The 25,899-nt window shown below is 39.7% G+C and overlaps 2 protein-coding genes across 2 annotated transcripts; both read right to left on the bottom strand.

Moving 5' to 3' along the window:
* Nucleotides 1-1,107: 1,107 nt before the first annotated feature.
* Nucleotides 1,108-10,430, bottom strand: LOC129375548 (uncharacterized). Its single transcript, XM_055054709.1, has 14 exons — nucleotides 10,288-10,430; nucleotides 9,116-9,316; nucleotides 8,587-8,958; nucleotides 8,310-8,507; nucleotides 7,429-7,788; nucleotides 6,925-7,263; nucleotides 6,495-6,848; nucleotides 5,318-5,520; nucleotides 5,120-5,227; nucleotides 4,565-4,657; nucleotides 4,378-4,488; nucleotides 4,134-4,257; nucleotides 2,698-2,889; nucleotides 1,108-2,532 (listed from the first exon to the last, which is right to left on the bottom strand). The coding sequence occupies exons 1-14, from the start codon at nucleotides 10,361-10,363 to the stop codon at nucleotides 1,733-1,735; spliced, it is 3,531 nt and encodes a 1,176-aa protein (XP_054910684.1). The 5' UTR covers nucleotides 10,364-10,430; the 3' UTR covers nucleotides 1,108-1,732.
* Nucleotides 10,431-17,787: 7,357 nt separating this feature from the next.
* Nucleotides 17,788-24,778, bottom strand: LOC129375557 (uncharacterized). The gene is made up of 7 exons (XM_055054727.1): nucleotides 24,651-24,778; nucleotides 22,935-23,042; nucleotides 22,772-22,828; nucleotides 22,511-22,669; nucleotides 22,133-22,292; nucleotides 21,847-21,947; nucleotides 17,788-19,249 (listed from the first exon to the last, which is right to left on the bottom strand). Exons 1-7 carry the CDS (start codon nucleotides 24,660-24,662, stop codon nucleotides 19,082-19,084), a joined length of 765 nt encoding a protein of 254 aa, XP_054910702.1. The 5' UTR covers nucleotides 24,663-24,778; the 3' UTR covers nucleotides 17,788-19,081.
* Nucleotides 24,779-25,899: the final 1,121 nt, after the last annotated feature.

A 25,899-nucleotide genomic window follows, 5' to 3' on the forward strand; every position in this document is an offset into this window, starting at 1 on the left:
ATTAATAGTTTAAAATTAGGTTGTTTGGATGGTTCGCACTAAGATATGTTTAGACATAAAAGAAATGTAGTGTGTCAAATGGATTGAGTGAATCTGACCTAGAAGTCAGGAGGGAATTGAGATTTGGAGAGATGTGGAATAACAATGACTAAAGAGAGGGAACATGTCGGTTTTAAGCTGTTCAAGAAAGTTCTGGCACCCGTCTTTTCACCTGCGAAGGAACCAGGCTGGAGCCAAGACTTAGAAAAGAATCTTTGTTCGGCAGACAAGGAACAAACAACTTGACTGATCGTTCTTCTGATGTGCATAAAATCTCTTCCCGTTTTGGGCTATGAGCAGAAGAAATTTGTATAATTTCTTTATTTATATAGAGAAAAGATATGAAGGATATTTAAATTCCTCCATGCTATATAAGCCCATATGTCCTCCTTGTTATTCATGCATACAGTTCTTATAATTAACTCATTCCAGCATATGATCTGTGTGACTAACATCCAGAACAACCACATACATTCATATAGGAGTGAACAGCAGCAGACATCTCATGTACTCACTGTGGACCGACTGTCTGACTAACTGTGGTCGGCTCTGTTGGGTCCAGTTCAGATGGGGGATTTCCCGGTGAGGTCACGGGGTCAGACGACTGGTGAGCGATTCTGCAGAAGGCTTCGTGGAAGTCGCCCGGTGAAGGGCTGGGGTCAGTGGGAGTGGAGGGAATCAGTGCAGTAGTTTGAACAAAATTTCTTGACTGTTGGGGGCAAAAAGGATGATTTAAACCTGAACTGTTAAAGTCTCATTAATGACGTAAAAACAACAAAAAAAAAGCTAGTTTTCCAAGTATTTAGTTCTGCTAACTTGTTTGGCTAGCATGCTACATATTCGCAGTTAAAATTTGGCTTAGTGACATATTCAGCTAAAAATAATTTAAAAACCAAAATTAAATATTTAGCAAAAAACTTTATCCAACAAATGCTGCCACATATATACAATCATATCTCCAAATATCACTGCATATTCAGCAAAATTTTTGGCTACATTTGTAATCTAGCTAACAAGCTAAATATTTTAACTAAATAATTAAGTTAAAAAAGGTAAATATTAGCAAAACGCGTATCTTCATCTTATGAATCAACATCTTATGCTCAATATTTTATTTAAAAAGTATTAAGCATAAGTATTTCAACAAATAATTAGCGAAAAACAAAATTTAGCTAACATGCTAATTATTCTGTGACAGACTGGTGAAAAGTCCAAGTTTACCCAGACTCTCCAAATGACTGCTAATGTAAAAACAAAAAGCTGACAGTACAAAATTATTTTCAGTGTCAAGAAACAGTTCATTTATTATAAGTATGCTAAGGAACCATTTTTCGCATGTTTTTATTATAATCCCATGAGGGCCTTTTTTTGGAGGGTGACATTGTGCATCATTTTTAAAAATTCTATGAAAATATTTGAGTGAAAAATGTCTAGATCGTGATAATTTTTGGGGTAATCATAAAACATCAGAACATAAACAGTCATTTCTGTTGAGATTTTTTTTTGTTTTGGAATGCTAGCTTTACAGATTTTATAAAATAACCGCGTTGCAAACTTGAGCTGTTTTGGTTTTCCTTTGGAGTGACAATATGATAAAAGCGCTAATCATTCCAGAGGCAGTGATGTTTTTTAAAACCTTGAACATTTGGCAAAGGTGTAACTTGAACTTTTGAAAACCAGAATCTTGTTAAGTTTATATTAGTTCATGTGTTTTAACGTGAAGTTTGAAAGTGTCCTCCAGCCTGAAGATCCGACCACATTCCAAACACTGTAAGGACTTTTTGCTGGAGTGGATTTTAAGGTGCTTTTTCTGTGCTCTCAGCGTGGGAAACGATTTCGGACACATTGGACACCGGTAGGGACTCTCTCCGGTGTGCCGGCGAGTGTGAACAGTCAGCAGGCATTTGGCGATGAAGCCTTTCCCGCAGTGTCTGCAGGTGTATGGCCTCTCCCCCGTGTGATACCGCATGTGAAGCTTCAGCTCTCCGTTGGAGAGGAACGCCTTGCCGCACTCGGTGCACAGGTAGTTCTTCTCCCCTCTGTGCATGCGCATGTGCCTCGTCAGGTGCTGGTTGGAGGTTTTCCCGCAGACGTGACACTTGTAGCACCGCTCTCCGGTGTGGACGCGCGTGTGCAGGTCGAGGTAGGCCGAGGACCTGAACCCTTGGCCGCAGTGGGCGCACAGATACGGAGTCTCGCCCGTGTGGATCCGGTAGTGGACGATCAAGGACGATTTGGAGAGGTACCTTTTGTCACACTTGTCGCATTGATATGGAGGACCTTGGCTGTTCGAAGTTGCTACCTTTGATAAGAGTTCGCTGGAAAGCTCACAGTCGAGCCCCACGCTGGTGTTTTGAAAGAAGTGGTCTTCAAAAGTGTCGTCTATCGGACTCAGGTGCTCCTGCCGGATGTGGTTGAGGAGTGCAGACACTTTGGAGTCGGTGAAGGAACACATGGAGCAGCGATGCAGTTTTAAAGGTATAGACATGACACCTAAAAGAGATTAATAAAAAAGCTCCGAATAGCTTTAATTTGAAAACTGCGTTTGGAGTCTTTGGTTTCTCTCTTACAATAAAACTACATGATAATATTAAACATTTAACAAAACTTCTGTAATGCTTCTGTAAAACCTGCCCTAACACACATCTTCATACATACTTGAGCATTTGGCTGCTATCACACCATCGCTCTGATTATCTTCCAGGTTCTCCAGGATTGAATTATTGTGCGTTTGGCTTTCATCGTCATCAGGAGCTGACCCTTTGCGTCGAACTGGTAGTTGCTGCCTTGAGTTCGCTTTCAGATGAAGAGACAGCGAGGGTAAAAACATATTCTGAGCTTGAGGCCAGCCTGTAAGAGAAAAATAAACATTTAAACCCTTTCAGACCTCATTTTTTTCTAGTGAGCCCAAGTTTTTTTTACTCAGCTGATTTTTACTTCTCTCATAGAAATAAAGGGCAAAAAAGAGTTTTTCAATGTCCTGTTTTTATATGACTAAATGTACAATGTCATGGAAACTTCAATATTTTTTCTGCAGAGTTTCATGTAATATCTAATTAGGCACGATCTCAACTGTTAAAACTGGATGTTTGCTTTTTTGTTCCAGTATACATGTTGGAATAGAGAATACATAATACAAAATATAGTTTTGACTTTAGTGATGTGTTGGTGAACTTTCAAATGCATTGACATTTGAAATAATAATTCGGTATTATTTGTGATAATCTAAACGTATAACAACGGATTACACTGTTACCAAAGCATCATCTAGCTGTTAATTCTCATGTAATCTCTCATTTTTGATGAGCATCTTCCAAGCAGTTTCATTGTAGCACAAAGCACAGGTGGTGGGTTTTACATTTGTTAAGGTAGATATGAGTTTTTCCAGTGCATTACAGTGTCTTACATCTGGTAGGCACTGACCTTTTCCTCAAGATTTTTGTGTGTTACAAACTGATAATTTCATCTAGCACCTATTGATTAGCCGTACTGCTAGAACATCTCTGGATGAGACACTTTGGAAAACTGGGACTTCTCATTTTACCATCTAATTCCTGTTCTCACATTGCTTATCTCCCATATCGAGTTCAGATACTTGAGATCAGATATCTCTCGATGTACAATTAATTCAAGAAAGTCTGGGAGTTTATACTCCATCATTGAAAAGAATCAAATAACATATAAGCACTAACTGGCTATGAATTGCTCATATGTGCTTCTTTGCACATTCACACTGAATAATTAGCCGTTGCACAACATACACAAACTCCTGATGTCCACTGGGATGGACATTCAACTTTAAAAAAAATTCTATGACATAATGACAGAAAAAAAGTTTTAAAATATCTTCAAATACTATCACTGAAAATACTTAAAATTATACTGAGAGTATTTTTTCTAGGCTGCTAAATTAATATTTCTGATGGAACACAGATACTCCTCCCTGTTTCTGTTTTCATACACATGCTCATCTTGTCTGATGCCTGGGATTATTGGTTTAATCCCAGAAAAATATCCACTGGAATGCAATACCATCTTAAACTAACCAAAACAAGCTGACTTTGTTTATTTTCGTCAAAATTGTAGTGAATTACATTTGTTTGGATTTCCTGTTTGTTGCTCTTGGAAGTTTAGCAGCGTCCTCAGCTGTTCTGGATCCAAAACCAGCTTCCCACATTCTTCCATGACCGAGGGGGCGCTACTGAGCCACTCTGCAGTCTGCATCAGGCATTAAAATAACAACAACAAAAAAATAACATTAACAAATGAAGATGACTCCAGCTTTGTAAAATGGAATAAATCCTTCCTTAATATGCAGCACTCAATCTGACGGTTTACCTGCTTTATGTCAGGAATGGGCAAGAGATTATCCAATCTGGAGATGAATTTCCAAACTAATCTTTGCAGCGTAGCTTCATACTGGTCACCATAGTGAATTGGGAAGACTTCCTGGGAAGACGACCAGCATGTTCAGTTTTTACTGAAACTGACTAGAGTCACAGCGACTGCTTTAAGAGAAACCCACCTTGAAAAACCTCTTTCTTTCCTCTGCGTCCTCCAGCAAGGCATAAACAACTTCTACAAAGTTTGACTTCGAACTCTCCAACTCATTCAGCTCCTTTAAACAGTCAAAACCAAAACAATAAAGTATGTCAGCTGTCTTCTGTGACGACGAGATGTGAACAGACATCAAGATCAAAATGCTGACAATTAATGTAGTTCACATTATCAGCTCTCAGGTAAAGATGTGTTAAAAGTCTCAAACTAAATTCATCTTTATTTGTAGCTCATAACATATTTTTGAAAAAGAAAGCCATTTAATTTGAATGCGGTGTCTAATGGTTGTTATGGAGATTTGATAAAATGATTAAATTCAAACTGGGCTCCCTGTCCAGTCTTGCTTTTTGTTCTTAGAGTAGATTTGGCCAAGTTGTGGTCATAAACTATCTCATTACAGCCACCTTAGTCAAAAGGTGACGTGTTAAAGAATGAGAGATTAAGAGTCATAAAAATAAAACTTTTTAGACGTTCAGATCAACTAAAAAAGGAAAAATGTATCAAATAAAAACCTCCTGCGAACCTCCTGACCGCAGTCAGCATTCATCTTGAGATCCTGAATAATCCTCAGGTGAGGTTGGATGTTCAGCAGGTTCGCTGTGCTCTGACTCTGACACAACTCCAGCACAAACTGAAGCAGAAACAGACATAAAAGTGCTCATTTTTATGCTTTACTCTTACGAAACAGCAGTAAAAGGCAGTAATATGTGGCTGTAGTTACCCTCGCCCTCAGCCTGAGCAGGAGCTGAACTCTTTCTCTGGCTGTAAGCAGCTCTGGGGACAACTCCGTCACCAGCACCACCAGCTCCTCCACCTTTCGGTAGTGTGGAACGTTACCGCTCTGGATCACCTTCCAGGCAAAGGCACACATCAGGCGAAGGGTGGGAACCAGGAGACACAGAGACGGGATGGACAAGCTGCACGCTGCGAACAAGAAGACATCCTAACTTAACTTTCTTTTCTTGAGAATCACTAAGACAGAAACATTCAGACTTCAGTATTATCATCTTATTTATTACTACAGTTATCTTTTGAAAAGTTGTTTTTATTTTACAGATGCATCTCAATTATTTAGGCTGACATTTAATTCAGTAAGTTGGTTCAGAAAGTGAAATTTAGTTATGAATTACCGCTCAAAAAGTGGCATATTTTAAACATTCATTTCTGTTAACGGTTCTTATGAATTACAGTTTAGATGATACAAAAGTTATGTTATGGCCATGTTACTGTTTACGCAATCATTAGAAAGACAGCTGATTTGACTGTTTTCTAGCACCCTGTCACCCTCTGAAAAAGAATACAGACGCTACAAATAATGGCACATGTAAGCATATTATTGGAAAGTTAAGTGGAAGGAAAAAACTGTGATATAGTGAAATATATAGCACAAGTATAATAACTGTAAAGTTAGGTGGAAGAAAATTTGTTTTAATATGCATGTTAGCAAAAAGCTGAGAGAAAGGGAAAATGTTGAGAAAAAGCTGCACAAGGATATTAACCAGAAAGTTCAGTGGAAGGAAGAAAATGTGAGCGAAAAACGTGTACAACCATATTAATGGAAAATTGAGAGGAAGAAAAACTTGACACAAAAATGTACACATGTACATTAAGTGAAAGTTTATTGAGGAACAACTGCTTAGAAAAAAGTGTGAGGACCTCTAATAGTAAGGTGATTGAAAGGGAAGAAGGTGCATAAACAAAGCTAACCAGTCATGAGAGGATTGTGAAGAAAGGTTAATAGAAAGAAAGACTGATGAGGTGTGGACAATGGATGCAGACACTTTGAATCAACTTTCTTGAACAAATAAGCCTTCTGATAATCGCCTAATTAACTAAGACGGACTTGTGAATAACCTGTAAATTATTATTATTTTTTTCTGTCTGTAATAAAACGATACCTTCTAGTCGTTCAGGTTGTTCATGCTGTAGAGCCTCCACAGATGACGGACCAGACTCCGTTTCAGGCTTGTGGCGACGGAAAACATTTTCCATGATGACGAACCACTTAGTCTTTTGCGCTTTGGAGTCCTTCTGCTCCTTGATCCTCTCATACTCTTGTTTGAGCAGTCGGAGTTTGGTCCTGCACTGACTGGTGGTCTTATCGAATCCCTGAGTGGCGAGCTCGGAGCTCAGCTGGGCGTACACCCTCTGGTCGTCCTCGGTGGAGTTCAGCTGATCCTGGACATGCTCCTCTCCCCATTTTGTCAGCAGAGCGTCAACTTCCTCCGTTGTCCAAAGAGTGTGCGAAAAGTCTATTGGAAACAACAACACGGACATAAACTCTGAACTTCTCTCCTGAGCGTTCAGCCATCAAGTATTGTCGCTCACCTTCGGGGGGATTAGAGGCCGTCAGCACGGCAGATAAATTACGCTCCTTGGAAGCGTCTCCTTCGGGGAAGAGAACGCTATCCATGATGGCAAACCAGTCGCTCTTATCGTTCACGTTTGCCCCTTCCTGCTTCAGCTTGGCGTACTCCGTCTTCAGCTTGTCCACTTTCAGGCTGCACTGCTGGGGCGACTTGGCGAAGCCGACCTGAGCCAGCTCGTCGCTGAGGTACGCGAAGACTTTGTCGTTTTCCTCTGAGGCGAGCAGCTGCTTCTGAATGTTTGGCTGCGCCCAGAGAGTGATGAGCACCTGCACTTCATCAGCAGACCACCTACATCCATCTGTGAGATTTGACAGAAAAAGAAGAGAAAATGTTTGATATGAAGTCATAGATAATCTTTCTAAGTCGGTCAAGATTTAAACATAAAAAATCTGACACTGTAAGGGCAGATGGGTAAATGGATGGAAGAATGAAATTCATGCTTTCATCGGACGTTTTCACTAACCCTCAGCCTCCATATCCCCTTCATTCGGCTCTCCTGATGAAGGATTCAGAGTTTTGGAACATCTCGACGGCGCACCTTGAGAACCAAGAACTTCATCCAGAATCCCAAACCATGCAGTCCTGGCCCAACCAACATGCTGGCTGTTCTTCACCCTCCTATAGTCCTGCTTCAGTTTTTTTATTTTCTCCTTGCATTTCTGTGCCGACTTGCTAAATCCCAGCGACGCCAGTTTGGCGCTGAGGCTGTTGTAGACGGCGTTGTTTCTCACGTTGCGGCGGAGCTCCTCCTGGACGACCGGATTGGCCCAGTAAGCCAGCAAAGCCTGGACCTCCTTTTTAGACCAGCTGCATGTGTGGACGTCTGTTTAAATAAAACCAGGTCGCACCAACTCAGTACTCATAAACGTGCAATTTTGAGCTCTAAATAACACAGAAGAGGCAGAAAATGACATTACAAACAAAGTGGGGATATTTTGTGGATTGTCTCAGATCTAAAAAAGGTCAAAATGATTCAAATGTTGAACTACAAGCTTCTATGCTCTTCATCCACATTGAACGTTTCAGTTAGGGTTATAAGGTTAAAACGTGGACAAGACAATGACCTGAAACACGAATTGAAAATATTTTTTACAGTGCATAAAACCCTCAACCCTCTTGAAAATGCATTACCTATGATTAAAACCCACATTTTACAGAGCTTTACCACTGTACCCGGTGAGGCGAGTTTCAAATAACTAGTCGAAGGAAATTGTGCGGTAACTTTTCTTTCAAGATCCAGGATCCGATGAAAAGTTTTTGATAAGTTATCACTCGTTGTGTTTTTGGAAACAGAAAGGAGAGAACTACTATTTTAATCTTCTGTTTCAGAGCTTTTATACCTACATTTTCGTTTTCCCACATGGCTGGTTGCAAACATGTCAGGTGCCTGCTGAGCGGAGGAGGAGCCTGCATTGCTTGTCGATGGCGTGCCGTCTTCAATTCTGACTACGAAGAAATCCGTTTCTTTCATCACGTCGGAGGGCGTGGGTGCCGGGTCGGGCTCGGAGAAGGTGTCAAAATCGTTTGTCGAGGGGGAAAAACCTGCAACAAAAGCAGATTAATAGCTAATAAGCTTTGCCTACTGGAACTTGTGGGTGGACGGATGTTTACTTCTGATTACCTTGGTAGTTCTCGTCAAACAAAACCGGTAGAGCGGGCTCTGCTGAGGACAGCTTTGGGGTTTCTGGGTGTTTCTGTGCTGCAGCAACCGAAGCGCCAAGAACCTGATCAATGATGTCAAACCATATATTCTTCCCACCGTCCAAGTGATTGCTGTTCTTGATCCTCCTGTAATCCTGCTTCAGCTTCTTCAGTTTCTCCTTGCACTTCTGCGCCGTTTTGTTGAACCCGAGCGACGCCAGTTTGGCGCTGAGGCTGCTGTAGACGGCGTTGTTCCTCACATTGCGACTGAGCTCCTGCTGCACAGCCGGATTGGCCCAATGCGTCAGCAACGTCAGGACCTCTTTCTTTGACCAGCTGCATGTGGGCTTATCTGAGAAAAACAAAGAGGATTCAGCCAAAGGTGAAGAGTCGATTGGTTCTCGGGTCAAGTGATCCCCTACTACTGCAGCTCTCCAGAGTGTGTCTTTGTTTACGTCACCATGATGGAGTATTCTCACTTTTAGAGACAAATCTGTCCTTGATCTTACCTCTTCTCCTTCCCACAGTAGTGGGTGGCCACATGGCTGAAGTCTGCAATAAAGTCTCAACCGCGCCATTGCTTGTGCACGGAGTATTAGAGTCCTCCACTTTAATGGGGTAGAAAACAGCATCCTTTGTGATTTCTGTTCTTTTAAGTCCTTGGAAACTTGTGGTGAAAGAATTGGGAATATTTGTCACAACAGATGGATCTGCAAGGAGAGAAAAAAGAAAAATGTGCGTTAGTTTTGACTGTCTTGATACACACAGTATAAAATGTGCTCAGGATGTGTATTTTGGAATTTATTTTAATATACATATTAAACTAGAAGGATCAATTTGTGTCCCTGCAAAAATTCTGTCATTTAGTTTGATTTTGCATTGCAAAAACAATTTGATTCCTACTTTTATTATTCTTTCCCTATTGGAATATTTTCAAAATTCCATGGCATATTGTTTTCAACACAGCAGAAATGCCTGTTTCCCCATAGCTTTGCACAATCACGTAAAGCCTGATCAGAATCAATATTAAGAGAATAAACATAACTCAGGGCTAAACATTCATGGAATGTGATGAATAAAGCTAATAATAACATTTTAAAAAACATAAAATTGAATGTTGATTCATAATATTTCGGTACCTGCTTTTAAAATAACACTTTTGTGCCAAGGGAATCCAAGTAGAGCAGTAAAAAATAAAAAAAAAGAGAAGTCAGTGATGAGTGAATTTATTTTTTAGAAATTCAACTGAATTAATGAACGAAGGGACTTTGATAATAGTAGATGTTAAATATTCACAAATAGTTGTTAAAAGTGCATGAACTGCATTCATTGTAAACAATGTTAATTTAAACGAATCTTTAAAATACCATTCTTGTCTCTTGGGGCACAACATTCAAGGGAACCTTAAGACATTGATGAATGATCAATTTCATAAAGAAGGGATGAGATAATCGGTTTCTAACGGTGTGTTGGGATTTTAGTGGACGTTGTTGTTTTAACAATATATTCACAGGGGTCCTGCAGCAACACCAGCCTTTAAGATGGAGTCTAAGTAATAGAAAGGGTGGTTCAGACAGGCTCGTCTCTAAGGTTTGTCACCACCGACTGACTCCCAGTGCGGTCAGTCTGCCTGACGTTTCCCTGCAAACCTTCTCATTGCTTATCGATATTGCCAACTCACGTTGAATTTTCTCCTCCGACCACAGGGAGAGGAGCGCCTCGGTCTGTTCGGGAGACCAGCTCACCGTTGGCTCCATGTCCGCTTCCTCTACCGTGAATATGAAGCTTACAAAACAGATACTAATACAAAAGATTAATGTGGAATGTTTTCACTATATTTTTTTTTTCAAAATGGCGCCCAGTCTTCTGGTCGCTTTAGTGACGTGTTCGGACACGAGCCAATCAGAACGAATACGTAGCCGTCGCGTTGACCTCTGCTGTTCATTGCAGCGATACGTCATTGTAGCCGCCACCTTGGTGGAGGATACCCTCCTCCCCACGGAATACTATTGTGCATTATATTTGTCATATAAGATAGCAATATTTAATTTATAATCATAAAATAAAATTATTAAAAACTGCAATCATTCAAGATGGCATTCTGATTGATCAATTTAAAATATAAATCTGCACAAAAAGATCTACAACCCAGAGTAACACTGCTATACAAATATTGAATTTGACAAGTAAAAATAAGGTACAATTATAACCGAACAGCCGCTGATAGCTATGCATTTTTTGTTTTATTTTTTTCTGAGCACTGAACTGAAGCAGCTCTTGCTCCAATTAACTCAGTTGTTTTCTTAACAACTGAGTTAATTTCTGTAATTCTGTAATTACAGAAATCTGTAATTTCAACTCCTGCCACCCTGAACATGGTTTTGGTTCTGCTGGCGGTTTCCTTCTGTTGAAGGGAAATGATTCTTTGAGTCCTATGTGGTCATGCAGCAATCTGCAGAACATTTTCTCCACTTCTACTGACATAACTAACCTTTACCTAGAGGGAATCTATTTCAGAAAGAATTATAAGATACATTAGAAAAACAGTTATTTTACTATTTATTTTTTTACAGCATGAAAAACCAAAATACTGAGAACAGGCATATTATAGCCAGGGTATATACATAACTGCTTACGCATAATTTTAATGACAAAATTGCTGATAAACTTTTAATCTAATCAATTTCTACTGTTTAAGTAACAAAATAGAAAAAAAAAACAACATACATAAATCAAAACAAAAAGGCTCTTGGCATTCAGCAAAAAACAGACAAGTTGAAGTGTTTACATCAATGATTGAATAGGGAATATTGTTAAACGATAAAGAAAGATTTCCACCAGAATAGTGAAATTAAATGTTTCCATTTCCTGCCACGGCCTTTTTAATAAACAAAAAATATCTATCTACAGTCACGTTTTGAAAAAAAAAGCATTGTTGGATGCTCACTTTACAAGCTGACTATAAAAATGCAATCTTCTGCTAAATATGATGTTGGATTTTTATAGAGATGCACCAATTATCAAAGAATTATAAACCTACTGATTTTCCCTTTATTGACTGATTTCTGAATGTATCAACAAACACATAATTAAAAATCAGATGAAGACTCTGGATCTGTGGTTTGAATAACCTTCCAAGTTCTTCATTTTCTGTTGGATTCACAAAATAAGTATATCAAAGAAACTGCTGTACATCTTTTTTCTCTAAAGTCTCATAGAAAGTCTTTATCAGAAAGGAAAAGCATGATCAGTGCATCAATGTTTTTAACAACTTCCAAAATCAGATTTTTGTTTTATTATTCAAATAATACATTCTGATTCATCAGCCAGAGTCAGCTAATTGTTGTCTGTGAAAAATCAGATCCAGATGGTTCTATTCAGTAAATACACCCAAATTACTTTTCATCACTTTCTGTCCATAAACTAATCAGTCAACATTCATTTGAGTTTATTAAAATCATAATCTATAAATGTTAAGAACATAGTCTTTAATGCCTTAATGGGGATAAAATTGTAATTCTGTAAATTTTGCAGGATCCAAATTTAAGATCTTGTACAAAGATGATGCAATGTATTTTTTGAGCTACAGTTAAAGGAACAAAAAAAGGCCTGATATGTGCATAATTTTTTTTTTCACTAAACTTTTGACATCTACCCTTTTGTTTGTGTTTGCAATACTGAAACAAACTCTGACCATTATTCATGCATGAGCACACATAAGAGCCACTCGATTTACTCTAAACTAACTATAATCCTAAGAACCAGTTGTCTTTATCAGCCATGTATTTTCAGTCATAAATCCACATACTCAGCTGCATCTTTAAGTTGGCGCTGAATAGTAGCTGTTTCCATTGACATATCTGAGCAGCGATCAGCAATAAGCTTCAAACTCAGATCAGGTGATTCTCATTCATAATGTCTCCTTCAGTAGTTTTCGTCGCTGCCCTCTTCTTCCTCGTCATATTTCCTGTTCAGCGACTGCTTCTTGTGCTTTCCTCTCACCCTCCGCTTGCCAGCAAAATCAGGGTTTGCCTCCTTCACGTGGATCTGCTCATGCTTCCTGAGCAGGGCGGGAACTGTGAACCCTTTCCCGCACGTCTCGCATGTCCAGGGTTTCTTACATGAGTGAGTCCTTTTGTGGACGTTGAGGTGGGACGCCAGCTTGTAGGTCTTCCCGCACACGTCGCAGTTGAAAGGGCGCTCGTTGGTGTGCAGCCGGATATGGACCTTCAGGTTTCCAACCTGCGTGAAGCTCTTGTCGCACAGGGGGCATCGGTAGGGTCTCTCTCTGGTGTGGATCCTCAGATGAACTCGCAGGCAGTACTTGCTGGAAAACTTCTTCTGGCAGACGGGGCATGGGATCTTCGTTTTAGGCAGGTGGTCGTGTTGGTGCCTCTTCAGGTCGGACAGGTACACGAATGTCTTCCCGCATTGGGAACAGAGGTACTGCCGTTCACCGATGTGGTAGCCCATGTGTCTCTTCAACAAACTGGGGACCAGGAAACGCTTCCCGCAGCGCTCGCACATGTGTGGGCGATCCCGGGTATGCCAGCGCTCGTGGTTGGAGAGTTTGAATGCTGTCGGGAAGGTTTTGCTGCAGTGTTTGCAAGGGAACGTCATCTGGCTCGTGTGACATTCCATGTGCCGCTTGAAGTAGGTGGACTGCGTGAAGCCCTTATTACAGATGTTGCAGTAGAAAGGCTTCTGTCCGCTGTGGGCGAGGATGTGTTTCGTCAGGGTCTGCAGTTTGGCGAAACACTTGCCGCATTGGCCGCAGGCGTAGGGCCGCATCGTGCTGTGCGTCTTCAGATGGTTGTTGAGGAATGCCTGCGTGCGGAAGCTCTTGTTGCACGCCGAGCACTGAAAGGGCTTCTCGCCTGTGTGAATGCGCTCGTGGTCCATCAGCTTGGACTGGTAGGGGAAGCTCTTATCGCACACGGTGCAGGTGAACCGATCAATCAGGTGCCTCAACTGCTTCTTCCGTCTGATGCTCGGCCTGGGGTCGTCATCATCGTCGCTCAGTCTCCCAGGAGGAAGGGGCGGCAATGCTGGGAGAGACATGGAGTTTGTGGCGATCTGTGACACCCATTGATGTAAAGTGACTCGATGGGTTTGAGGCTTTTGGTTGTCTTTCGCTAACGTGGAAGAAGGCTTGACGGGCACTTGAACAACCCTGAAAGGAATTGATTTCAGAGGCAGCTGCTGTAACTCTGGTTTCTCTGACACTGCTGGTGTTCCGTCCTTCTTTTCTCCTTGAGGAGTTGTTGCCACCTGCTGCTGCTGTTCAGAACTTTTTTCCGGCTGGTTTTGCACTGTTGCTGTGACATCCTTTTCCTTTGCTCCGTTTCCATCAGCTGTTTTGTCGCCTGTTGGCCCTTCTGGCTGAGGTGCATCAACGGAGGGTGCCGGGCTCGAAACGTCATCTGAAAGACCTCCGACATCTTCGCTGTCACTGAGAGAGGCAGGGCTGCTTTCCATGGCTGCAATCTCTGGTTGCTTTTGTGGCTGTTGCTGTGGTGGTGGTGGAGGCGGAGGGGGAGGGCGGTGTTTCTACTGGTTTGGGCATAAAAGCCAGAGAGGAGAGCACACAGTCGCCCACTGAAGTCGAGACAGTTGCTGCAGAAAACAAAAACAACCAAGAAAATACAATAAGTCATTATTTATCCTAAAAAGTGTCTTCTTTGTCACCAAAATCAGCAACAAAATGAATTAAAAATGTTTTATACCCTTTAAAAAAAAAAAAAAATCACATTTACATTACAGGGATAAACTCTAATGTTTGAAAACTATGTAACCCCTTTCTTCCAATCAAAAACAATTTACTACATTATATTAGTTTATATCACAACATCACAACTTTGAAAAAATATACCTTTCACACCAAGGAGTCCTTTGGTCTGATGGTGCTGCAGAAGAGTCTTTAGATCGCCACGATCAGGGATGAACCCCCCACATGCGTCAAGAACAGTTGCATCCGTTGAGATCATGGCACCAAGCTACAGCAGGAGCACCAAGAAGTGAAAGTTATTTGTACATTTTCAGGACAAACTGTATTGTTGTAATTTTTCTGTACGCTCTTGCAGATTTGGTCTATTGCAATTCTGATTCATTAAAAAAAAGTTAAATGCAGAGGGTAAATTGCTGAGATGCTAGGTGTGCATACTTGAGACAGATTGGGAACGGGAAGAAGTTGCTCCAGTTTGCACACCAGGCCAGCAATCAAGGCTTGCAGGGCCGTGTCAAACTTGACGCCGTACTGAACAGGGAACATTTCCTGCAAAAGATGTTTCAAGTGTCAATCAAGCATGCAATAGAACTAGACAAAATAGACAAGAGATAATAATAAGAATAAAAAAATAAAAAGTTCCAACACACATCAAGTCATACCTGAAAGAACCGTTTCCTCTCAGTGGGATTTTTAAGCAGATTCTGGATCAGAACCATAAAGTTTGTCTGGGATTTCTCCACCTCTATGTCCTTCTAAGGTAAAAAAAGTCAGATTTTATTCATGCCACATTATCCTGGTATACTGTGTTTAGTTGGAATACACAGCATATATAAGTTGCATGCATACCGCTGAGGATGTTATCTTTAACTTATTTATTAGAGTCTGAATAGTCTTGGAATCTGGTGGGCCGTCATTCTGAAGCAGGTCCAAGATTATCTAAGTGATTGAACAGAAATAGAAATATAAGAGTGGTGAGAAAACAAATAATCTGAGAGTTCTATTGTAGGCATGAAAAAAAAAACTCACCCTTGCTCTCAACCCCAGGATAAGTTGCGCTGTCTGCTTGAAACTCAGAAGCTCAGGAACAATCTGCGTCACCATGGTCACAAACTCCTCCACTTTGCCGTAATGCTTCACGTTCCTCTGCCGTATGACCTGCCATATGTACGAATAGGTCAGCTGCAGCGGGGAGGCCAGCAGGCGGAGGGAGGCCAAAGGAAGGGCACCTCCTGTTCAAAGACATTACAGGTGATGGAGTTACATGTGCAATGAGAACAACCACACAGATATATGATGAAAAGATAATCAGAAAATCTAGGTTCTGGCAAATAATCCATTTCAAATATGTACATACTTTTCCTGACACAAACTCTAAGTATTTAAAAAAATTGTTATAAAGCATCCACCTTGCTTGGTTTCTTTACGAAGTCATAAGATCAAGTTGACAATTTGTGGCAGGACTTGAAAACTGATGTTTATATTTTTCATACAATCTGATTGAGCCTTAGCTACTTTGCAAAGAAGAATGGACACAACTTTTAGTCTCTAGATCTGCAAAGCTGGTAGAGACACCCCAGAACGCAAGCAGCTGAAAGGTGGCTCTACCAAAGGACTCAGAATTTATTTAGCGAAATGCACGTCACACTTTTCAGATTTCTATTTACAAAAACTGCCTAAAAAACATGAATTTTTCTTCCAATTCAGAATTTTGTCCCATTTAGTCTTGGTCTGCTCCCAGGTAAAGCCACGTGCTGCCGCAGGGGGCGCTGCAGCAGTGGCCAGGGTGTAGAGTTGTTTTTGGGGAAAGTGCACGCCTGCGTGTGCATGTGCAGTGATGGAGAGATTGAGCGCCAAGCTAATGTCGTACTTCAAACTTTGCAAGCAGATATCAGTCCGCCACACTGACGTAATAAGCCGTTTCTGGAGATGCTTTACAGCCGGGCGGAGCGCGCATTTTGATGGCTTCATTTTAACGACAAAAATCACAAAGCAGCCAAAGCTTGGTAGTTGGCTGACTTGCTTATTAAGCATCTCCAGCAAAACACGGAGCAGACATGTGTTTGTTAATGCCGCTGAAAAGGAGAAAACGGCCTTCTTGCAGGAGACGGAGCTTCCTTCATTTTCTTATTTTACACCACTCTCGGCGGCAGCTACAGTTAGCTTAGCAACTTACCTGTTGTATTGGACCGTCTGTCCATACTGGCCTTAAAATGCGCGGCTGGGTCAACCAACTGACTGATGGCTCGAAATAAATTAATAAAACAACAGGCTATCCTTAAATATAATAGTTACAATTATTTAACCGTCTTATCTCGGGCGTCAAGCCACGAAGAATAATGGCGGCCACTGGATTTCAGCCTTCCAAAACAAAAGCCTGACTACTTCCGCCGGATGTTCCCGTTCAAAATAAAAGCACAGTCTTTGAGTATGCGATGGGGGATCTCGGCATTTTCCCAGCATCCTGGTAATTTGGCTCAAAACAAAATTCCAAACTATTCCTCATAGTGCACTGCTTCGGACATAATCAAGATTTAATGTTTATTCGGAAAATAAACATACAGATATGAGTGCATCATCAAAAAAGTGTAGCAGGAGTGTTTCTATACACTTGAAATTTGATTAAACATTTTCCTGCCTTTTTCCAGTATTTATTTCGTGTCCCATTCTCTAAATATTGCATTACAGTCGGTCTTTTCTTATTGCACTTTCTGTTTATTACTTTTTCATGGTTTTCATACTGAAAAGTCATATTTACACTCAAACTATACTGACCTATTTATAGGTTTTTCACAAAAATTGTTTTATTTTTGGTGAAAATATGTAGATATCAAAGCATAAAGCACATTTATATGGCATCGATGTACACTCTGTATGTCTGTTTTAAATACTCCTGGTTTCTCATCATGTTTATTTGATTTGGATAGTCAGAGACTTTAGCTGTTATTAGGAAGTGCTGTTGCAATTTTGGGTCAGTTGCACAAAATGCACATTATGGTAAGAGGAACATAACCTTCTCATAGAAATATTTTAGAGACTATCACACAAGGATATTTTATGTCACTTAATTTCATGTTTGGACTTCTCCTAAAGTCAGCATTTCAAACCAATACAAGCAGGAATCTCACATGAAAATGGTTCTCATGCTTTTCCCTCTTAGTTTTCACACAGTCCTTAGTCAACCACCACCATTTGACAGTAATCGTAAAACTGAGGTTCCTCTAGGCTTGGAAGAAAGGATCAGGAGCTTGCTCTATTGAATTTTACTGCAGTTGAAGGTAACATCGCCACCTAGTGGCGCGCCACTCATATTACATCATGTTTGACTAGAATCTAATAAATTCTACATTGTAAACCATGGAGGTTTTTCAAAAAAGTGGATTTTTTAAAAAATATCCAGAGAAACATATTTTTACATGTGCCTCTTTGTTGTTTCAACAGTTGGAAAAAGTTTATTTGCGTTTGAAAGACATTCAGAGCATAATAAAATAACTTAAACACATAAAAACACACATTTTGGACAATAATAATAAAAAAATAAACTTAATTGATATAGTACACTGAGAAGATAGTGAAAGTTTTTCTGGTTTTGAACCTCATCCAAAATGTTTCACTATAGAACAAGCCATGTCATTGGAATGTTTTGGAAGTAAATCATTTGAACTGTTATTGAAATGCTGACCAGTCCCTGCAAACCCAACTACATAGCCTGCGGTCTGCAGAGATTCTTAGCCTGTTGATTCATAGAGATCTGTCGACATTGGTCATGTTTGTAACTGGCACTTCCTCCAGCCTACGGCCTGCTCTTTTGTGACGAGAACAATCCCTCCTTATGCTCTTCACTGAGCTCATCCGTTCATCTATCTGTCTGTCTCTATCTCCCTCACTTTCCCTCGCTGGTCCTGTCCTGTCTCTTGCTCCCGGTCTCTGACACATACAGTACAAGAGCACTCACACTCTTGAGAGTCATGCTCTCATGACTGAAATTGATTGACTCTGAAATTGAGGCATTAAAAACCTCCCAACACACTCACAGAGGCTGAGGAGCAGCAATAGTTCACTGTGCAACAGCTTCGAAGCACAATGACCGGATTCAAAGGCCCTCTGGCCATGGCTATCTGCCATCTGGTCAGATCTTTGATTCATAAAGTTAGACATTTGTTGAACTACTCAGAGTGTTGTTTGTGACTAGTAGGTCCAAAATTTGTGACAGAAAACAGATCACAACAATATCAACAACAAGTACAAGAGAGGTATTGGTTCTTTTAGAATTCTTTTCACACAACTTTTGTAGGACTGGACTTATTTTTCATAAACTCCTTAAAAGATTTAAAAAGAAGTCAGTAAAAGAGCAGTTCTGAGTTCATGTTTGATTGTATAGAAATGAAAGGACAATCATGTCATGCGTGTTGTTCCATTTCGAAACAAGGTTCTCTGAATTGTGGAGTATTGTACTGATGTAAAGCCCCAGTGATAAGTTCCCAAATGCGACTCAACGTCACCTTGAATGACATAAAGAGGCTTTTAACTTCACAGAAAAAAAACAGCTAAAGAGCTGTGATTCACCAGCCAAAACAAGACCATTTTTTTAAACTTTGGAAGCCAGTTTCTGAGAGGATAACTCTTGTGTCGACTCAAGAGCTGGGGCACCTTTGCCAACACACCTTCCCTTTACACCAGCTCAGCTCCTCTGGAGCTCAAGCAGGAAAAGTGACAGACCACACTAATTTTTCTATGCTTTATCGCTCTCTTATGTTCCACTCTCATGTTCAGAGATTGCCTCCCCCGTTGGCTGGCTGTCATCGGCGTGGGTGAGCGTTTGAAGTGGGATGGAGACAGACACAGTTGGGATCGTGTCAGGAGATGCGGTTTGGCCATTTGAAGTGTTGCACGCTATTGAGTTTCTCCCAGACTTAACCTACGGAGGAAAAAGAAAAGTAGAAATCAATACAAAAAAAACCACACAAGCAAACATCAGCAAAGCCAGCAGATAATCATAAAAGTGGCCATGACATTACCAAAGCTCCAAATACTATCTAAATATTTTATGAGCTGCAGTCAGATTTACAAGCCTCGTCTTCTTGGAAATGCTCTCTGAAATGTGGGCAGATAATCTCACAGGGTTAGACTGACCAAAGAAGAGATACAAACACATAAAAAAATCAATGTGGGAGGAAATTCAGCATCCATAATTCCTCTTAAAGAAAGCTTTTTGTCTTAAAACATCAAAAGGCAATAAACCACTTTTGTGGTCCAGGGTTAAACAGTCTACTGTTTGTAACTTGGACTCCATTTACCCAGGAAGTTGGGAGTCAAATCTGAAAATTATCACACAAAAAACATAACCATGTTAGGTCAAAGTTGCTTGCCAACATTTTGTTCTTTAAAACTGTAGCCAGAGTTTTGAAAGAACTCTGGTTACACATAACCTTCTTATGTAGACAGAAGAAGGTTGTGTAAGGATGAGTATAATCTCAGTTATTATTGCAACCTTTTACTCATAGCTTCAATGTACAGTAATAGTATAGTAATATAAAAATTTAACATGCCATCTATCTGCAAAAAAAAAAAAAAAAAAAAAATCTAGTTTCCTTTCTCTTATAGCTGGTGCATACTGCACTGAGAATGGAATGAAATTACAGTGGACTACTGCCTATTTGTGCAGCACTGTTCATCTTTTTGCAGATTTTTCTAAGAGTGTTTCTGAAGGATTCTCAAGTATGCACGGATTTATGCTGCTCGCAGGTAGTTTTTGACTCAAAACTTCAGAATTTATACATTTAGAATATGTACATTCATTAAATAATCAGTCTTAACTGTATCTACAAAGTAAGAATAATGGTCTAAACTTGGATATAGAATTGTTCAAGTTGGGGAAAAAAGGGAACGGTTTTGCTAATTACTGGGAGACTAGTAAAATAAGACTGCAACAATAGTAATTTTATGAATTCAAACACTAAAGGAACTTGTTCACAAATAAACACTTTATAATACCAATATTGGTAGGATATTTTATTATTGGTCAACACAATGCTAGCAATTGTTAGCATTTAGCTAGCATCCACTCACAGTCATTTCCCTTGGAAGTGTTCAAATTATCTGAAAAGCATTTTGAAACAGACTGAAGCAATTTAAAAGAGAGTTTACGTGAACATAGTGGGGATGTAGTATGAGTTAAATCTGAAAATTAACACGCTAATAGAATCGTAAGCATCTTAGGATAGGGAAACATTTCCAACAGTATTCCATGACTTTATGAGCGAATGTAATGTAACAATTATTCATCGAATTGAAAACATTTAAAATCTTTCTTGATAAAAAAAAAAAAAACTTTCTGGACTCATTAGGACTATTTGTTGACCAAAAGGTTTGTTTACCTTTGTTTTATTAAGTTCTCATTTCTGTTTCCCCCTTGTACTTTAAAACAACACGAGTTGGACTTCCAGCGCTTTGCAACTGACGTCACTGCGTACGACGTTTACGTCTCGCGCACTCGCTCGGCGCCATCTTTAAAGGCCGCAGACAGAAATGAACGTTTGTTTTCGTTGTGTTACCGACCGCAGTGAAGTCGCTTTCCGGTTGGATATCCGCGCTCCGCGGAATAAGGGGCGTTTAGCTCAAGGTTGATCCGATTTATGAACGCTAATTTCGGCCAGCTGTTCTCTACCGCTCCCTCCTCAACGCTAGGAGGTTCAGTCCTACCAAATACTCGTGTAAATAAACGGCTTGTTACCAACTGACACAAAATAAGTGGTAGCCTAATTCATGCTATTACACCCTATCCTCTATTAAAATGTTAAGTCATACTCAATATTTTAATAGTATATTTTCTTGAAGAAAATATATTATTAATGTTCAAATACATAAAATTCTAGGACAGGATCTATTTCATTACGTTCACTTCTTACCTGAAATATGTTAAATACAACAAATATTAAATTGTGATCTATTTCATAACCTTTATTTTTTACTCTGAACTATTTAATTACACGTTAAATATTTCAAGATGGGCTCTTTCATCTGGTTTGATTGTTTACATTAACTGTTTACTGCAAAATGTCTGATGATATAATTGTCTACTTTAATCACATGAAATGTTTATTTAAATGTATAATCTTTCATTACATGTATGTTGCCTGAAATATTTTAAATATCAATTTTGTACTTAAAATGTGATTCATTTCATCAAATGTTTAAATGCTGGATTCAAACGTTTCATGAATGTTTACCTCTCATTTAAATTATTAAATGAGAGAAAACAGCCACTTCCAACTGTACACATACATATTTCAACATAAATGGTTGATGTTCGTCTTCAGAGTGGGCAGCCTTGCTGAACTCCTCTCCTGGGGTTTCCTCTCCAACTTGCTCCTCTTCTATAGCCTCCGCTACTGTGTTTTCATTATAGACTTCCTAAGAGGTCAATAATGAACGACATGTTCCAAAGCTCTGTTGACCCCTTCCTATTTTTATCATCACAAAGGATTGCAAGGAGAAAGTCTAAGGTCTTCTTACCCGCCAGACTATCAGCACAATACAGGCTGTGAAGGGGATTAGCACCAAAAGCAAAGAGCTGCTCTTTAACCATCTGTATTTGCGACTCTCCTCCTGACCTTCTGCAAGACAAGAATAATTGCACCTGCAATTGAATATGCTTACACATATGAAATAAGATAGTGGACAGGCATGACATCACACTTTTTGTACGACATCAAATCAATAAGTGTTATCTAATTCTTCTCCTTTGTGGTTTCGAGGAATCCGTTTGAATAAAACTGCCAGACGCAAACAAATGGCGCACCTGCTCTTTGCTGATCATCAAGGCATGGCTGTGGCTTGCAAGAGAGACTCGATGTTCCTTGAGTGGCCTCGCGCAAGAGGTCTTGGATGTAGTCAAAGTAAAGTCCAGAGAGTAAGCTCTTTTCTCGATAGTGACACTGGGAGACCTGCATCGCTGTTTCCTGGGGGATCAGTCAACAAACCATCCTGAAATAATTCACTTATGCGATTAAACGTGCAAAACAGTCACATTATCTTCCTGCGGTGCCTCCCTCAGAGCTAAAGTTGTTTTGCAATGTTCTGTTGTTTTTTTTTGTTCTGTACTTGTAACCTAATGTAAAAATATTAGGCGTGCACTCGAGAAAAGAGCACACATCGAGTGAAGCTGCCTGTTACCCACCAGCTCTTCATGGTCAAAGGTGAGGCGTAAACTCTTCAGCATCGTGATGAAGATGTTGATGTCGTCTCTGTTTGATGACATGGCTCCGAACATGCTGGCCAGCTTTTCAAGACTTCGCTCCAAAGGGTAGATGTTTAAAACCACCCAGCACGTGCCGGCCTGCGATCCAAGGAGACAAATAAGTAACTTTCTCAGTCAATATGAAATCCATCATTCCTTATTTAACTTTCTCACTGCATCTCATCGACGTGTTGTACATACCACCTCTTTGGGAATGTAACTCACTGGAATCTCATAATCAGAGGGGATATTCTGCTTCTGCGGCGGAAATGAGAGGCAGAAGAGAACAGCTTCCGGGTCAGACAACAAAACACATACTGCAATCAGACAAATGATGCTGTCAATATGAGGATTATAATCTCACCAATACAGACAGCTTGCTCACATCATCAGTTATTGGCGTTCCAAATTTCCCAGAGCAGAGATGCAAACTTGAAAACAGACCCAAGAGGACACAAGTTGTGCTGATGATCTGAAGCCAAGACATAAATATTAAACAATATTTTGGATTTACTCCTTGACCATTAGCACGCTTTTAGATTATAGTTATACAAAACAACAAAAAACTGAAGATGACCTTTCTGAAGGGAATGGAGGGATTTTATTGGCCACTGTGGCTCTTTACCAAGGGCGGCATTTCATCAAAGAGCATAAACACAGCAGAGGCTCTCTGATAGTTTTGTGATTTTTATTTAAATTTCCGCTCGGTAGTGAAGGAGCTCCTCCCTGTGTTTTGCACAGCGAGAAAAAGAAAATGTATCTGTAGAAGTTGATTTAGTCTGCACTATTGTAAAGATCTACTGATGATTTATTTATTTCTTTAAAGAAATTTAATATAGATTTGAACACTGTAGTTCTAAGATCTAAAGTACTTTGATCAAACCTGACCTAAATTATTCTCCAATTATAGAAATGATGCTTTATGGCTAGTAGACAGACCTTTCTGTTGAAAAATACCCCCCAACTCATTTGACATATTATCTAATAGGTTACATGTTATTGTTAATTAGTGATGCCAGCTTACTTGCTTGATGCTTGTACCTCATATTCTGTCATTAATGTAAATCAGGCTCGTATTTTCTGTAGTTTACTTATAAAAACTTTGTATTTCGTAAATGTTTGCATTGGATATTCCAGTGGATGGCATCTTTAAACCACAGGAAACCTTTACTCTATTTAAGAAACCATAAAAGGTGTTTGTTTGGGATTTTAGCGCCAGAAAGTGTGAACACAGCAATATTTAAATGATTCAAACCTGGACAGAATTATCCTGTTTTTATCCCACGCTCATTTTTTTTTAAACAGTTTTTTATTTAATGTTTTTCTTTAAGAAACTGTTGACGGACTGGTCAAATACGTAAAGAAAAATAAAGCATTGTTATGAAAATATTACAAGGATATCACACTTTCTATATCCTCTGAAAGTTTTAAATTCATCTTTAAACAAAAAAGGTTTAAAATGTCAATATTTCAGACTAATCCACATTTTCCTCTATTTTGCTGTTTATGGACTAAACAGCTTTAGGCAATGAATGCAACAGATGAATTAAGATGTTATAATAAAATCTATTCTTTAAGTTGTTTTCCAGAAACAAAACAAAAAAAGTTAATCGCAGCTCTAAGTCAAAGATTTTGGTTATCGATTTTTTTTATTTTCTCAAAACTCTTATTAGATTTTTTTAATTCTTTCACCCTGCAACCCCTTTTCTTGCTGCAGCTGCACCACAATTATAGAGCCACGACCACAAAGTTCTTAAAACAGTAAATCATCCTCTAAAGGAGCATTCTTTATTATTTGCCATTTTTCACAAATTAATCTTTAAGCTTTTAGTTACAGTAGGGACGTATTTATCACATTGATTTATGTGTTCTGTTCTTTTTGAAAAAGGTGTCAGTTTCTGCAAAACTAAAAATGCCACATTTCTGTTTTTGTCATTTTGAGCCTCAAAAATGATCAGTAGCTGAAACAGCTGCTAAAGGGGAATGAGAAAAACATAAAAAATAAATAAATAAAAAAAACAAGCACCAAATGTTAGACAGTGTGCTAAATATCAGGTGAAAGTTTAAAGAACTGACTTACTTTCTTCCTCATATGGAGCAAGTGTCCAAGGTTTCTCAGATCCTCCTCGTAAAATTCAGTATTTTGCAGAAAGAACTCGGAGCTCTGTGCATGTTTGCATGCGTGTCGATGATGTCCAAATGAGTAGTGAAACCCGAGGATGGGCCAGCAGTCTGCTCTCGCATCAGACAAACTGGTGGGGTCTTTTTTTTTTTTTTGACGTGGCGGAGATGCCGCCTACAAGCTGAGTCATTATGTCACGCTCTGACGCTGTCTGAGACTTTTCCATAAACTCCCACGTATCAATTTGGTCATCGGGAGAAGTGGGTGCTTGTTCTCCTGCGAGAATATTTCACTTGGAATATGTCAGGGTTATTCCACAAGCTGTTGTTTGTAGAAAGTGAGAACAGGGCGATGGGGAGTAATTAAGGCGCTCGGCCGCATTGTCTCTTGCTTTATTTAATCGTGTATACTTATTAAGGTTTTGTTTGTTTATTGCATTTTCATCCACCGGAGAAATTTGGCTCCTGTGTCCCGGTGTGCACGTGCAAGTGTTTTGCAACGCAATCCAGCTCATGGTTCCTCCTGATAAGTGGACCCATGTAAAAGCCATTATCCGTAATTGATTTCCATTACCAAATCAATAGCTGTCACAAGGGAGAGATTCAGGAAATGAGGAAAAGCAAATGATTTAGAAAACCAAATTCTTCATTTCCTGAGGACGGCACACTTTGTCTGCTTGTCCTCTAGTCGTGGTTTTCTCAGGAGCACAGTAGTTTCCTCTACACTCCAAAGACTCTAATGCCAGGTGAATTATTCATTCATTAACCTCCGTGGTAGACTGACAGTGTCTCTATTAATGGATTTAGTCATGGAATATGCTCATTGATATTAGTTAGCAGGAGTGTGCAAAGGTTTTGAAGCATAGCGAGCTGAAACACTGACTTCTGCTGGAGGTTGGTGCCATTAGGTGTTGCAGGAAGTCAGAACACCTGACTTCAAACGTAGAAATTAATTAAGAACATTTTGCTATAAAGAAATTATTTTTTCCCCAGTGTAGGACAGATGGCAACCATATTTATCCCATTACAATCTCAAACTTGATTTTAAAATCAAATCAAAGATTTGATTTCAATTAAATCTTTGTGCTAACATATGACTCCGTAAGATTTTGCAAACATAATGCAACCTTCAGACCAAATTTAAGATTTGGTCTGAAGGTTGCACTTCCAGGTGAGGAGTTTTCACGAGAAGCTGACAAGTGAATGAA

Source organism: Poeciliopsis prolifica, unplaced genomic scaffold, assembly GCF_027474105.1.
Source record: "Poeciliopsis prolifica strain line A6 unplaced genomic scaffold, Auburn_PproV2 SCAFFOLD040, whole genome shotgun sequence".
Classification (NCBI taxonomy): Eukaryota; Metazoa; Chordata; class Actinopteri; order Cyprinodontiformes; family Poeciliidae; genus Poeciliopsis; species Poeciliopsis prolifica.

Coding starts and splice junctions, on each gene's coding strand:
- LOC129375548 (XM_055054709.1), bottom strand. CDS start 10,363: ATGGAGCCAACGGTGAGCTGGTCTCCCGAACAGACCGAGGCGCTCCTC. Junction 4,489..4,564: donor AAAGAAAGAGGTTTTTCAAG/GTGGGTTTCTCT, acceptor TCGTCTTCCCAG/GAAGTCTTCCCAATTCACTA. Junction 4,258..4,377: donor CCATTCCTGACATAAAGCAG/GTAAACCGTCAG, acceptor TGCCTGATGCAG/ACTGCAGAGTGGCTCAGTAG.
- LOC129375557 (XM_055054727.1), bottom strand. Junction 22,829..22,934: donor TGAGCAAGCTGTCTGTATTG/GTGAGATTATAA, acceptor TTTCCGCCGCAG/AAGCAGAATATCCCCTCTGA. Junction 19,250..21,846: donor TTGTGCTGATAGTCTGGCGG/GTAAGAAGACCT, acceptor TTTCCTCCGTAG/GTTAAGTCTGGGAGAAACTC.